Source organism: Callithrix jacchus, chromosome 3, assembly GCF_049354715.1.
Source record: "Callithrix jacchus isolate 240 chromosome 3, calJac240_pri, whole genome shotgun sequence".
NCBI lineage: Eukaryota > Metazoa > Chordata > Mammalia > Primates > Cebidae > Callithrix > Callithrix jacchus.
The window spans coordinates 119,491,619-119,507,921 of NC_133504.1; the positions used below are offsets into that span (position 1 = coordinate 119,491,619).

Here is a 16,303-nt window from a genome sequence, read left to right on the forward strand (position 1 = left end):
GAATGTTCTCAGTAGGCATTCTGAAAGCACTCTCATTTTTCAAAACACTAATGGTTAAACATCAGTTTATGTCCCCTTAACCTAAGAGTAACTAAAGATAATTTCTTTGTTACCATCTTCATCATTGGATATGGTGATGGTGGCCATGTTATTCTTCCCAATTCTAGCTCCACTCCAGTGGTTTCCAAGAGGGAGGCTGAGGTAGACCCTGAACTGTTCCTCTGGTTCAAACATGGAGTCATCGCGGATATAGACCGTACAGTTCTTCGCCTAGAGCCAATGGTACAAGACAGATTAAAATTTGCAGCAAGGTATCAGTGACTTGCTTGATTTTCCTAGAAAATGATTTTTCTTCTTTATTGCATTAAAGAGTCAACATGAAATTAAAAGGATCCACTTTCATTAGCAAAATAAAATGTTCAAATTTAACAGTTCATGCCTGAGTGGGACTTACCTATATGTGGAGACTTGTATTAGAACATGCCAAACCATTTTTAATTACTAGTGACAAATTATGAAAAACAAGATCAACAAAACAAACAACCCACTAAAAAGTATATGTAGAATTATCAGTGACTTTCCCACAGTTTTTCTGGGCTGCTTAATACATTTTCATGTATTAAAATAGGTAGATTTCTGATGATGGGGGTTTAACATACGGATTAAACTTCCTGGAGAGCTGAGTAATACTTCTTTTCCTTTGTTAAAATGAATAGTCTAATAAGGAAAGCAGAAAGGCTTTGTGTTAAGTTAAAGATACTTTTAAATGCTAAAGAATTCTCAAATCTGCTGCCAAATGATATCTCATCTGAAAACTGCTGAGTATGGAGAGTCTGAGACAGCAATTCAAATCCCTGTTTGATGGAAAGAAACCAAGTGTTTCTCAATAGAATATTCTCTACTGATTATTGTATTTTTGAGAAATGTAAAATATGGTTACAACATTTCAGATAACACAGCAGCCTCAATAGTAGAGTCATGTGATGCAAAGAAGGATATTTTTAGTCAGATCATTTTAAATTCACTATCCTAACATATTGCAAAGTATATATGAGTAGAGAGAAGTTTCACTCACACTTAAGTCTCACTAAATGGTGAATATCCCTGTGAACATTTATAAGTGACTTGCGAACCTGATTTTAAATCCCCGAAGAAGGTTGTGTTTTTTTTCTCTACCACATATCTCGTATAAGAATTCCTTATAGGAAGCATAAATTTAGCAGTGACTCTTTAGATCTTAAAAAAAAAATAGTGAACAAGTTTCAAAGCATATGCTTATCAAGCAAAAAATAATACTAATAAAGGTTCTAAAATGTGCTTAAGAACAATGATAGATTGTCATGTGGGTAACAGACTACTAGACTGTATTTTCTTTATAATTTTATTAAATTAAAAACTACTTCTTGGATAAGTAGAGAATTCTCTTTTGAACTTAAAACAAATACCAACATGTAGACTCAAACCTGAAGATGGTATCTGTAGTATTTATATGTGTTTTAAAACACATTTCAACCTGTCGCCAGTAAAATTCCCATAAAATATATAACTAAGGCCTTTATGAATCATAAATGTATAAATGTCCCAAGTTCCCCAAAGAAGGAAGCTATCACTTTTATTTTGATAGTAAAGATGAACAGAGAAAGGATCTAGGGTAATCTGTGATGGGTAAGTCTTTTTATGCTAAACTTCAAAAGGACTAATCACAAGGCAAAAACTAGATACATTATATTATTTCAAAATTGAAGACTTCTGTTCAACTAATAACACTATAGTCAAAGGTAATAAATAAGTGACAGAAAAGAAAAGGTGTTATTAATACCTAAAATGTCTAAAACTGACAAGGAATTAATATATGCATTATATGCAAAAGTACTGCAAGTCAGTGAGTAAATAAGGTTATACACTTATTAGAAATCCAGTAAGCTAACAAGCATATAATTAGAGAAATACAAATTAAAATGAGATATAACTTTATACATATTAAATTAGTAAAAGTTCAAAACATGAGTAATGCTATGTTTTGGAGGGAATACAGGGTTATAGCAATACTCATGGACTTCTAGTGACATTCTGGAAAGTATTCCAACACAAGTTTTTCAACTTAACTATATGCATGTCCTATAGTTTATCATTTTTCTTCCTAATAATATATCCAAGAAAATTCTCATCCAAGTCTATAAGTGGATATGTATGAGGATGTGCATTGAAGCATTGTTTGTGGTGACAGGGTGTCAGGAAGCTAGTGGGTATGATCACTGAGGTTCCTCACTGTCTCTTATTGAGAATGCATGGGTAAAATATAGGAGATACATACTGATAGAGTTTAAATATTTGTCCCCTCCATATCTCCTGTTGAAATTTGATCCACAATTGTTGGAAGTGGGGCCTGGTGGGAGATGTTTGGGTCATGGGGGACAGTTCTCTCATGAATGGCTTGGTGCCATTCTCACAGGATTGAGTGAATTCTCACTCTTAATTCCCATGAGATACAGTAGTCAAGAGTCTGATACCTCCCTATCCTCTCTCTTTCCTCCTCTCTCACCATGTGATGATGCCTGTTTCCCTTCCTCTTCTGCCATGAGTGGTAGCTTCCTGAAGCCTTCACAGAAGCAGATGCTGGCACAATGTTTCTTGTATAGCCTAAAGAACTGTGAACCAAATAAACCCCTTTTCTTTATAAACTACTGAGACTCAGGTATCGCTTTATAACAATGCAAATGCACTAACACTTATACCATAAAATACTATGCAACAGTTAGAAGCAACAGATTTCATGTACACCTAAACAACACAGACAGATCTCAAGGCATAGCTGAGTAAAAACAGTAAAAGAGGCCGGGTGTGGTGGCTCAAGCCTGTAATCCCAGCACTTTGGGAGGCCGAGGCGGGTGGATCATGAGGTCAAGAGATCGAGACCATCCTGGTCAACCTGGTGAAACCCCGTCTCTACTAAAAATACAAAAAATTAGCTGGGCATGGTGGCGCGTGCCTGTAATCACAGCTACTCAGGAGGCTGAGGCAGGAGAATTGCCTGAACCCGGGGGGCAGAGGTTGCGGTGAGCCGAGATTGCGCCATTACACTCCAGCCTGGGTAACAAGAGCGAAACTCCATCTCAAAAAAAAAAAAAAAAGTAAAAGATGAGAAGAGAACACGATAGCATTTTTAGAAATTAAAACTATATACATAAAACAACAAGCATTTCTTAAGAGGAAATGCAAGTTAAGAGATACATAATAAACACAATAGATTGATGAGCAAGGGAAAGAATGTGGCTGGAGAGTGGGGGTAAAATAAAATGAATAAAAAAAAAACAAAAATAAGAGGTGGGCCTTAGTATTGACCAATGAGGATGTATGCCTCTTAAACCAAGGGACACAATTGACTCAATCATCTGAAACTAAGATTTTAAAATGGGGAAAATGTGATTCTGATTCAATATATACTTTTGACATACACTGAGGTTGCAGGCTTTGATTCTGGTGCAGCCATGTTTACTGGTTTCTTTATTTTATTATTATTAGACTTTAAGTTCTGGGATACATGTGCAGAATGTGCAGGTTTGCTCAAAAGGTATACATGTGCCATGGTGGTTTGCTGCACTCATCAACCCATCATGTACATAAGTATTTCTCATAATGCTCTCCCTTTCCTAGTCTCCCACCACCTGACAGGCCCTGGTGTGTGATATTCCCCTGGTGTGTGTCCATGTGTTCTCATTGTTTAACTCTCACTTAAAAATGAGAATATGTGGTCTTTGGTTTTCTGTTCCTGTGTTAGTTTGCTGAGGATGATGGTTTCCAGCTTCATCCATGTCCCTCCAAAGGACATGAACTCATCCTTTTTTATGGCTGCATAGTATTCCATGGTGTATATGTGCCACATTTTCTTTATCCAATCTATCATTGATGGGCATTTGGGTTGGTTCCAAGTCTTTGCTATTGTGAACAGTGCTGCAATAAGCATATGTGTGCATGTGTCTTTATGGCAGAATGATTTATAATCCTTTGTGTATATATCCAGTAATGGGATTGCTAGGCCAAATGGTATTTCTGGTTCTAGATTCTTGAGGAATCACCACACTGCATTACACAATGGTTGAACTAATTTACACTTCCACCAACAGTGTAAAAGTGTTCCTATTATTCCACATCCTCTCCAGCATCTGTTGTTACCTGACTTTTTAATAATCACCATTCTAACTAGCATGAGATGGTATCTCATTGTGGTTTTGGTTTATCTCTCTAATAACCAGTGATAATGAGCTTTTTTTCAAATGTTTGTTGGCTGCATAAGTGTCTTCTTTTGAGAATTGTCTGTTCATATTCTTCATCTACTTTTTGATGCGGTTGTTTTTTTCTTGTAAATTTGTTTAAGTTCCTTGTAGATTCCAGATATTAGCCCTTTGTCAGATGGATAGATTACCAAAAACGTCTTCTATTCTGTAGGTTGCCTGTTCATTCTTAATGATAGTTTCTTTTGCTATGCAGAAGCTCTTTAGTTTAATTAGATCCCATTTGTCAATTTTGGTTTTTGTTGCCATTGCTTTTGGTATTTTAGTCATAAAGTCTTTGACCATGCCTATGTTCTAAATGGTATTGCCTAGGTTTTCTTTTAGGGTTTTTATAGTGTTAGGCCTTATGTTTAAGTCTTTAACCCATCTTTAGTTAATTTTTGTATAAGGTGTAAGGAAGGGGTCCAGTCTCAGTTTTCTGCATATGGCTAGCCAGTTTTCCCAACACAATTTATTAAATAGGGAATTCTTTCCCCATTGTTTGTTTTTCTCAGGTTTATCAAAGAGCAGATGGTTGTAGATGTGTGGCATTATTTCTGAGGCCTCTGTTCTGTTCCATTGGCCTATATATCTGTTTTGTACCAGCACCATGTTGTTTTGGTTACTGTAGCCTTGCAGTATAGTTTGAAGTCAGGTAGTGTGATGCCTCCAGCTTTGTTCTTTTTGGTTAGGATTGTCTTGGCTATACAGGCCCTTGTTTTTGTTCTATATAAACTTTAAAGTCATATTTTCTAATTCTGTGAAGAAAGCCAATGGTAGCCTGATGGGGATAGCATCAAATCTATAAATTACTTTGGGCAGTATGGCCATTTTCACAATACTGATGTTTTTCGATTTGTTTGTGTCCTCTCTTATTTCCTTGAGCAGTGGTTTGTAGTTCTCCTTGAAGAGATCCTTCACATTCCTTGTAAGCTATGTTCCTAGATAATTTTATTCTCTCTGTAACAATTGTGAATGAGAGTTCACTCATGATTTAGCTCTCTATTATTGGTGTATAGGAATGCTTCTGATTTTTGCACATTGATTTTGTATCCTCAAACTCTGCTGAACTTGTTTATCAGCTCAAGGAAATTTTGGGCTAAGATGATGGGGTCTTCTAAATATATGATCATGTCATCTGCAAATAGAGACAATTTGACATCCTCTCTTTCTATTTGAATTGACTTTATTTCTTTCTCTTGCCTGATTGCCCTGGTCAGTACTTCCAATACTATGTTGAATAGGAGTGGGGAGAGAAGGCATCCTTGTCTTGTGCCCGTTTTCAGAGGGAATGCTTCCAGCTTTTGCCCATTCAGTATGATATTGGCTGTGAGTTTGTCATAAATAGCTTTTATTATTTTGAGATACATTCCATGAATACCTAGTTTACTGAGAGTTTTTAGATGAAGGGGTGTTACATTTTATCAAAGGCCTTTTCTGCATCTATTGAGATAATCATGTGGTTAATGTCATCGGTTCTGTTTATGTAACGGATTACATTTATTGATTTGCGTATGCTGAACCAGCCTTGCATACCAGGGATGAAGCTGACTTGATCATGGTGGATAAGGTTTTTTATGTGCTACTAGATTCAGTTTGTCAGTATTTTATTGAGGATTTTCTCATTGATGTTCATCAGGGATATTGGCCTGAAATGTTCTTTTTTTGTTGTATCTCTGACAAGTTTAGGTATCAGGATGATGCTGGCCTCATAAAATGAGTTAGGGATGATTCCCTCTTTTTCTATTATTTGGAATAGTCTCAGAAGGAATGAGACCATCTCCTCTTTGTACCTCTGGTAGAATTTAGCTGTGAAAACCTCTGGTCTTGGACTTTTTTTGCTTGGTAGGCTATTAATTACTGCCTCAATTTCAGAACTTGTTATTGGTCTATTCAAGGATTCCACATCTCCCTGGTTTTGTCTTGGGAGAGTGTATGTATCCAGGAATTTATCCATTTCTTCTAGACTTCCTAGTTTATTTGCATAGAGGTGTTTATAGTATTCTCTGATAGTAGTTTGTATTTCTGTGGGATCAGTGGTGATATCCCTTTCATGGATTTTTATTGTGGCTATTTGGTTCTTCTCTCTTTCCTCTTTATTGGTCTGGCTAACAGTCTATCTATTTTGTTAAACTTTTCAACAAAACAGCTCCTGGATTCACTGATTTTTTTTAAGAACTTTTCGCGTCTCTATGTCCTCCAGTTCTGCTCTGATCTTAGTTATCTCTTGCCTTCTGCAAGCTTTTGAATGTTTGCTCTTGCTTCTCTAGTTCTTTTAATTGTGATGTTAGGACTTTGATTTTAGATCTCTACTGCTTTTTCCTATGGTCATTTAGTGCTATAAATTTCCCTCTAAACACTGCCTTAGCTGTGTCCCAGAGATTTTGGTATGTTGTCTCTTTGTTCTCATTGATTTCAAATAACTTCTTTATTTCTGCCTTAATTTTGTTATTTACCCAGTAGTCATTCAGGAGCAGGCTGCTTGGTTTCCACGTAGTTGTGTGGTTTTGAGTGAGTTTCTTAATCCTGAGTTCTAATTTGATTGCACTGTAGTCTGAGAGACTGTTTGTTACAATTTTCATTCCTTTGCATTTTCTGAGGAGTGTTTTACTTCCAATTATGTGGTCAGTTTTAGAATAAGTGTGATATGGCACTGAGAAGAATGTATATTCTGTTGATTTAGGGTGGAGAGTTCTGTAGATGTCTATTAGGTCTGCTTGGTCCAGAACTGAGTTCAAGTCCTAAATATCCTTGCTAATTTTCTGTCTTGTTGATCTGTCTAATATTAATAGAGGGGTGTTAAAGTCTCCTACTATTATTGTATGGGAGTCTAAGTCTTTTTGTAGGTCTCTCAGAACTTGCTTTATGAAACAGAGTGGTCCTGTATGGGTGCATATATATTTAGGATAGTTAGCTCTTCTTGTTGCATTGATCCTATTATGTAATGCCCTTCTTTCTGTTTTTTTTTTTTATCTTTGTTAGTTTAAAGTCTGTCTTATCAGAGACTAGGATTGCAACACCTGCTTATTTTTTTTGCTTTCTATTTGCTTTAGTGGTGAGTTTCTAGGTGCATATGCATGCGAGTTCATGTATATTGTCAAGAGAATACTCTGCTGACTTGAATTTTTTCAACATGTTCTATACTGGGATGTATGTTTCCCTGGGACAGGGGTCCAAGTATTAGAGGGCTGTCTCCTGCTCTCAAAGTAACATTAGTGGAGTATATTCATCTCTAACATAGTTTCAGATTAAGAGGTGATATTAAGAGCAGAACTCATTTGATTCTGCTAAGTTCCAAATATGTCACACATTAGCTAAACTTCCCAGATCAACCAATTATGTGTATTTGATTGTAAGTGGGAGACAAAGAAGGAATAGATGACATCATTAAAAATATTATCAATTATGGATGACCCTTGAATGACACAGGTTTGAACTGCATGGGTGCACTTAGACATGGATGTTTTTTCCATCTCTCTACTCCTGAGACAGTAAGATCCTCTTTTCCCTCCTTCTCTTCAGCTTAGTCAATATGAAGACAATGAGGATGAAGACCTTTATGATGATCCACTATTCCACCTAATGAGCAGTAAATATATTTTCTCTTCCTAATGTTCTCTTCTTAATAACATTTTTTCTTTAGCTTATTTTTTTGTGAGAATATAGTATACAATATGTATGACACATAAAATATATAATAATCACCCATTTATGTTAATGGTAAGACTTTCAGTCAATAGTAGGTTATTAGTAGTCAAGTTTTGTGCAAGTCAAAAGTTATACACACATTTTCAACTTTGTGAGAAGTTGGCACCCCAACTCCTGAATTGTTCAAGGGTCAACTGTAGTATGAAAATTCTGAGAATTTTTGGACTGTATATGAATGACTTCATTACAGACAAATAAGGACAAGAAGAGAATCCCATCTTTCAGCCACCACAAAGCCACTTACTTTGTCCCCTTTGAGAAATGTAATCCGTGAAGAGTCTGCATTTTGTCTCTCCTCAAAGTCCTCCATGACCTGAGCGGAATGGCTCTGAGTATAGCACCTCACTGATGACTCATAGCTGAGGTCTCCACTCCGAGTGATAGGGACATGCAGGACACCCTCCTTCTCCTTCACTAGGAGCAAATCCTTGGCAAACTGCATGCTGGGCACTGGGTGGGCAGACAGAAAGACACAGGCACCATCAGTGGAAGACAGGGAGGGAGTGGCCATGGTCCTTGTCAGCCTTCAGCAGCTACTTGGTAGGGGAGCTCCACCAAAGCCCAAGGTAGGCTGACAAATCACAAGTGGTAAGTGGGTTCCAAAGCATGGCTGTTACTCTCAGAACAAGGGAACTGCTTCTACTATAAGTGTGAGTCCAGTGAAATATAACAGATAAATTTTTTACCTGCCTTTGTACAACTTCAAAATGCAGTCACCATCTCAAATATGAGCAGGTAATTCAAGTTAATTAATGGAATAATTGTAAGAAAAATTTTGATGGTGTAAGAAAAAGTTTGATCATGACTTGGGTACTCAAAAGACTTCACTGTCCTGCTAGGGCTACAGTAAGAAAAACATCAGTGCAAGTCTGGTGCTAAATAGCCACTCACATTGGTCTTGGAGCCAAAGAGAAAGTAGGGAAGAGTAGGGACATGGGTAAAAAGGAGAGAGCAGGCCCTGTTTAAAAAGCTTCAGTCACTTGTTGCCAGATCTTACTTTCTTTCTTTTTTCTTTTCTTTTTTTTTGTTTTTGAGATGGCATTTTGCTCTTGTTGCCCAGGCTGGAGTGCAGTGGCATAATCTCGGCTCACCTCAACCTCCACCTCCTGGGTTCAAGTAATTCTCCTGCCTCAGCCTCCCGAGTAGCTGGGATTATAGGCATGTACCACCACTCCCAGACTAGTTTTTATTTTTTGTAGAGACTGGGTTTCTCCATGTTGGTCTCCAACTCTTTACCTCAGGTGATCAACCTGCCTCAGCTTCCCAAAGTGCTGGGATTATAGGTGTGTTCCACTGCACCCTGCCCAGATCTTATTTTCAAATGAAGCCAGAGACATGGCTTTTTATGACATAGCTCCTAAATTTAAAAATAGCAAAAAAATAAAATAGTGAAAAGAAATTTTGTGAAAAAATAAAATAATAGTGAAAAGAATACCAAAACTATTGCTGTATAGTGACCACGCTATAGAGGACTGTTCTTTTATAACTTGAATCCTCCTTTGACTTAGGATGAGACCACAGTCTAATCACAGTTAAAAACACGGACTTAGGAGGAAACAGACCTGGATTTCCAACCTTTCTACTCACCAACTGTGTGACACAGGGCATGTTAGACTTTCCAAATTTGGGGATATTTTTTCATATATAAATTGGAAATATTAATATCTAATATCTAATTGGTAGAATTGAATTTAATGAGAGAATAAATGCATGGTACTCAATATAGTATCTGGTTTATAGCAAGCACTCAAAGTTTGGTAGGAATTAATATATTATAGTTTGTATTTTTCTCCTAACTCCAGAATTATCAATATAAAGAATCATTTTTTTTCTTCCTACTATACCTACTGTAATGCTCTGGATTAAGGCATTTCCTCTTCTGAGATCATTTTGTTGACTGCTGGTTATTAATTTCTTCATGAACAATGCAAAGAATCATATATCAAAGCCTCCTGAGTCACAATTAGTCTTTGGGCTAAAGACCTAATCACCAAGTTCCTGGCTGCCTACTGGCCACACCCCACCAATCCAGAAAGGAAGGAAAGGTATGTGTTTGGGGATGGTGGGAGGTGGGGGAATAAGAGAAGGGGTGATAAGCACCCAACCATTCTCCAAGTCAATGTGTAGAAAGCTCTCTGTGACTCCAGAACTGTTGGCCCTGGCAAAAATAAAACCATCCCATCATATGAACTAAGCTTAATAATAGTTACTAATCAACACTAAATGAAAAGTCAGACAATACTGCTTAAAAAACAATACCACGCCTAAGGGAAAATTAACAACTTAAGGCCCAGCCAGTTAGGGCTCCGTAACCCAGTGAAATGGCCTATGCTATTAAAAAGTGGGTGGTAATGACATCTCTCAGCATAGAAGGAAAAGAAGAAAGATTGTTGCCAGGAAAAAAGCAATGCAAGCAGAGAAGCTTTTCTGCTCCCGGCAGACATCTGAAGCTTCAGGATGTTTTTTCTTGCTGGCCTGACAAGCCTCAAGTCAGATGAGAAAGTTAAAGCTGAAGTTGTTTGCTTAGGTTTTGCCATGCACTAATCAATTCCAAATTCCTCTTGGGCTATAAAAGACTCTTTTTTTCCTCTTTAACAAGACATTCACCCTCATTTCTATCCCTGTCTGCCAAAAAAAAGAGAGAGAAGAGAAAAGAAAGTAGATACTTCTTATGATTGCCTGCCCAAAAACAACCTCTCCCTTTAAGAAGACCCCAGTCCAGTGGAAGACTGAGGCAAGAAATATATAAGACAACAAGGGGAGTTTTAGGAAGATATTCATGCTGTAGGTCAGGTATTGTGTTAAAGGTTTTTATACATATTGTTTAATGTCATTCTCTCAACAACCCCATACGGCAGTAGAATCCCCAGGAAGTGGTAGCACTGGCCCTGAGAATCAACTTCGCCTGACTACAGAGTTCCTTTTTTCCCACACTGATGGCCTGCATCAATATGAAATGGACGTTACCTGCTGATGGCTCATGGGCTCACATTAGGTATAATGCACTTTCTGTCAGAACTCAGAGAACACTTATTGTGCATGACCAATCTACAGTTATCTTTCTATTTATGGAAGTCTTGTATCCTGAAATAGATTATGAGACTGCCCTCCACTACTCTGTAGCACACACCATGTTGAGCACCAGTGCTAGATATAGAAAATGTCCTATAAACACTGTTACCTTGCTAATCTTCTTACTAATTGATAAAGTGAATGTAAACGTCAGTGCCTGAAATGGAATAGTCTCTTTACCGGCAAAACTTAAGTCAGAGATTTAGGAGAAATCCTGCCTCTGTTTCTTAAGTTAATGAGTATGTTTGCCACAGATGCACACAAAGGAGTGTGGTGCCATAGCAGTTACAGGACTTTCTAATGTTGCCCAGTCAGCGTTACTCACGCCCAAACCGAGTCTAATTCCAAGTACCAGAGCAGCAAGGTAGGTGAGAACAGGTAAATGTTATAAAATGAGCTACTTAGATGATTTAAGATCTTGAAATAAGCCTGATGGGAAAAGAAAGAAAGGAGCTAAGATCACTCAGAAGGCTGAGAGTTGACTTTATAAGACTCTTGAGTGATGGTTAGCATTGTTATACAGAGGACAGTGGCCCGCTGAAACTGAAATGTAAAGAGTCAGCATAGTAAGATATGACACCAGAAGATTGGACTTGGATAGAACAGATTCGGGTTTTGACTCCAGCTTCATCACCTCCTCTCTGTGTAATCCTACTCAAATTATCCAAACTCAGTTTCACAAGTTAAAAGTCTGTTTCAAGGATTAGAGAGAATTTGTAAGATCTTTCTACCCTAGAATGTTCACACTGAATGGACACAACAAAAGTTTGCTATTATGTGGAAGAAAGATAACCAGAAGAAATAAATACTGAATACTACACTGAGTTACTGAAATAGCTCTGGGGATTTATTTCTCTGGGATAAATTATTGATTAAATACATATTGCTGTAGCTTCTCTGAAAAATGAGGGAATTTTTGCTTAACATATCAGTTTCCTAAGTTGACAGCCCCAATGCTCATCAATAAAATACTGAAAAACATTTAAACAGAATTTTCTGTGTTAATCAGTGAGGACACTATGTGTTACTGGAGTCTCATTGGTAAGTGTGATAAATGACAGGTGTGTCAGGAAGAAAAGAAGTTAACATGTAATAAAATCCAGTGTGTGCCAGGTACTACAGTAGGTATTTTCACATATTTCATTTAATTTAATCCCACAACAACCTTGTAAGGTAGTTATTTTCATTATTTATAGATGAGCAAAATGAGGCTCAGTAACCTTACACTTCTGGCCTAAGGCCAAAGACCCAGGAAGTGGTGGGGCTAGGATTATATTTCAGAACTTCGGACCTTGTATTCACTTTCCACTTCATCAGGGGGAAATTAATGGTCATTTCATGCAAAAGAATAAGAAACCATTTTAAGAGTAAAAATTATGGCTGAATTTTCTTCTGTTTTACTTCTTCTTTACTAAGAAATAAAATTCCCACTGATTCTACTTCTGCACCAAATAAAAACATATAGTATAATGCAAGGAGGATGGGCTTGGAGTCAAAAGTCTTAGAATGCATGCTGGTTCCTCTAGATACTAGACATTGGGTGACCTATTTCCTCTGAGTCTCAGTTTCCTTATCCACTAAATAGAAACAGAAGAAAGAGCATGGGGTTATGAGCAAGTGAGATAAGGCTTAATGGATAGCATTGTAAACTTTGAAGTAGCATGCAACATAAGATAATATAAGTGTCATAATCTTGTTCACAGTGTAAAAGTTACCATTTAGTGAATCACAAATCTAAATGTAAACCTTAAAGCTATAAAACTTCTGTAAGAAAACAGGAGAACATCTTTGAAACCTTGGGTTAGGCAAGGATTTCTTAGATACAACACTAAAAATATGATCCATAATAGAAAAATGATAAATGAAGCTACTTCAAAATGAAAAATGATTACTCTTAGGACATTTGTTTACAGAACAAAAAGACAAGCCACAGACTTGGATGAAATATTTGCAAAATATAAATCTTTCTCCAGAATCTACAACAATGCAATAAAGGTAGGAAAACAATGCAATTTTAATACCAAAACCTTGAACAACACAAATGTCATTCAACAGGTGAGTAAACAAACTATGGTATATCCTTACAATGGAAAGCTACTCAGCAATAAATGGAATGAACTACCCACATATGCAATAACATGAATGAGTCTTAAATGCATTTTCTAGTGAAAGAAACCAGACATAAAATGGTAGATATTATATGATTCCATTTATATGGAATTTTAGAAAAGTCACAACTTTAGAGCCAGAAAACAGGTCAGTGGTCATCAGGGCTGGTGACCAAGGGGACACTCACTACAAAGGGACATGAGAGAAGTTTGTAGAGTGTTGAAACTGTTCAACATCTTGATTGTGGTAGTGGGCATATCACTGCATGCATTTGTCAAAATTCATAGAACTGTACATTAAGGAGGATGGACTTTCATTTATGTAAGTTGTTCCTTCATAAACCCGGCTCTAAAACAAATTACCATCATTTTGGATGCATGTGGATCCAAATACATGCATACACATACACACATACACACATAATTATATACATATATATGTTTTTCTCCTGAAGGATAAACACACAAAAAACTAGCTAAAATGGTTATTTCCAGTGAGGGGGATCTGGGGGACTAGGAGGCAGAGATAGAAAGAAGATTTAATTTTCATAGTATACCCTTTTTGCCATTTGAATTGTTTACTACTATATACATGATATAAATGATTTAAGAATAAATAAAAACATCAAAAATTATCCTACTTGGCTTCTTGTTCCTCTTTTGAGGACTTCTCAGCCAACAAGAGTTTAATCATGGGCTCCACGGTCAATCTCTGGGCGTGCTAATATGAGGGTCTTGCTGCTTTAGGCGGAAAGTTTGACTTGATCTTCTCCACCCAACCCTAGAATCCACATAGTGGATTCTGAAGTTCTGACAATTCTAATTTTGCCAATTCTTCTGAGAAGCAACCATCTTTTCCTGTTCTTCCTCATGTTGCTTAGGTTACATCTTCAGCAGTGACTGATATTTTCTTCATACACCTGCCTCAATTCATTCCTGCACATCATCTACAACATTGCCAATATTCGTTTTCTAAAATAAAAAACACACCACTCCTCTGCTTATAAGCATCTATTGCTACCCTTTGTTTATAAAGTCCTTTGGCTGGATCATAAGCCCTCTCAGAACGTGACTCCAACCTGCCTTTCCATTCCATTCTTCTATTTACCTCCTGCTATGCTCAAAGTAAAAGTGAGCATCTGTCATCACCTTCAGTGATGCTCCTATGCCCCATCTGAGGTGAAGGCCTAGAGGGGTCACTACCCATCTTTTCACTGACACTAGGATCAAGAGGAAATCTAGAGGTGGTGCTGGATAGAGTCCTTAGGGGAGAAAGCTGTTGTGGCTTCACAAGGGAGACTGCTCACAGGAGAACAATGTACTTAAGGAGAGAAGGGTCCATTGAAAAACATCTCAAGCCTATTTAGGGAGAGAAGAAACTTAGAGCCTAGGGCCTCAGGGATGAGTCCGAAAATAGGCAATTAAGGAGGACCCAGCTAGGGGACTCTATGGAGCCTGAAGCTGAATGTTTCTAATTAAACAAATATGCATCTTTCAACACATTAAACATTGTATTTACTATATCTCTCCATTTGAAATAGACTTTCCTTTATTATCCACTAGACGGACTCCAATCACACCTGAAGACTTTGCATAAATATCTCCTTGGTGAAATCTATAATTTCCCCCATTTGTAGTTCCTGTTCACCCTCTGCTCCCATAGCACTGGATGTATAGTATTATTAGTTCATTTATCATAATTTATTCCAGTTTCTCTCTTTAAGGGTCTAATTCCACAAAGAGACATTGAGCTTCCTGAGGACAGGGCCCAAGGCTTATACATTTCTTTGTGCCTGTGAGAGTGCTGGAGGCATCAATGGTTTTCTCTTGCACTGCTATGTAAAACTGCAAATGCTCACATGTACACATATACACGCACATATTTCTTGAATGAAAATGTAAATGAGTTCCAATGTTACATATGTGGAGGTTAAAGAAAAAAAAGAAATATATTTTGAACTACCAGCTGGCATCCCCAGTCTCTTACCATCTTGGAATGTGTCATTAATTGCAATGACTGCCTGGAAGGGTTTGGTCAGTTCGGCTCCTTGTGCTGAGCTGAGGAAAACCACGAATGTCTCCAGTCCTTCAATTACTGGATACTGAGTGTCATCCAAGATAGTCAAGGTGCAATACTAGAAGAGAAATCAAAGCAAACTTTACAGAGGGCTCACCACCTAATACCCATTTGTCTTGACTAGGGCAAAGGTCACAGCTTGCCTTTCTTTGGTGGTTTTAAAGTAAGATTTTCTAATCCATAACATGATGATCTCTTTATTACATGCCACTAGGAGTTTGTTTTTAGATATCAAACGAGTACAGTTTCTATCCTGAATCTGTAAGGGTGGATATTTGATGCTAAAAATGTCACTAGGAGAGTTTTTAGAAGATCCTCCTAAGTTTACTCTCTTGTGTTTATGTGTGTGTTTTTAAAGAGAGGAAAGAGGAATATTGCCAGGGGAGTTGAGAAATCTTGGGAAGCAAACTAAAAACAATATTCACGAACCGACCTGTTGACTTTGTAGAGTCTGGTCTGCTGTAAACGCACCTGTTCAGTGACACCGGGCCCAAATTCCACCTTCCGAGAACTGGGAATGTAGTCAACTCCTGGTGTGGCAGAGGCTGGGTCTGAGGGCCGCGTTGCACACCAGACAGATGTGAAAGTAGAAAGGTCAGTACCATGGCGGATAACTGGAATCTTCACTATGCCTGAATAAAGATTAATAGAGATTTTAACAGTCAACTTTGAGTCAGAAAATCAGTGAGGTTTTTAGAACGATGTTCTCCCTCACTGCAATAGTGGCAGCTTTTATCTCTTTCAGCTTGTCTAATCCAGCTTCAGAGATGCTCCTATGCCCCATCTGAGGTGAAGGCCTAGAGGTATCACCACCATCTTTTCACAAACACTAGGATCAAGAGGAGACCTAGAGAAAGGCTTCAGAGAGGTGGTGCTGGAGAGAGCCTTTAGGGGAGAAAGCTGTTGTGGCTTCACAAGGGAGACTGCTCCCAGGAGAACATGCACTTCAGAAGAGGAGGGTCCATTGAAAAAACGTCTCAAGCCTATTTAGAAGATAAGAATTAGAAGATAGATAAGATAAGATAGAAGAATTAAAAGAGAAGATTAGAAGAGAAGAAACTTAGAGC

The 16,303-nt window shown here is 37.6% G+C and overlaps 1 protein-coding gene across 4 annotated transcripts in view; it reads right to left on the bottom strand.

The window, feature by feature from the left end:
* FRAS1 (Fraser extracellular matrix complex subunit 1) overlaps positions 1–16,303 on the bottom strand; it is a 470,538-nt gene that overhangs the window by 43,102 nt on the left and 411,133 nt on the right. For all 4 annotated transcript variants that reach the window (XM_035293463.3, XM_002745679.6, XM_078367938.1 and 1 more), the window contains 4 exons: positions 15,708–15,868; positions 15,147–15,294; positions 8,224–8,429; positions 114–270 (listed from right to left, as the gene is read on the bottom strand). In XM_035293463.3, coding sequence (XP_035149354.3) covers positions 114–270; positions 8,224–8,429; positions 15,147–15,294; positions 15,708–15,868 — 672 coding nt within the window. The remainder of the gene's footprint in view (positions 1–113; positions 271–8,223; positions 8,430–15,146; positions 15,295–15,707; positions 15,869–16,303) is intronic.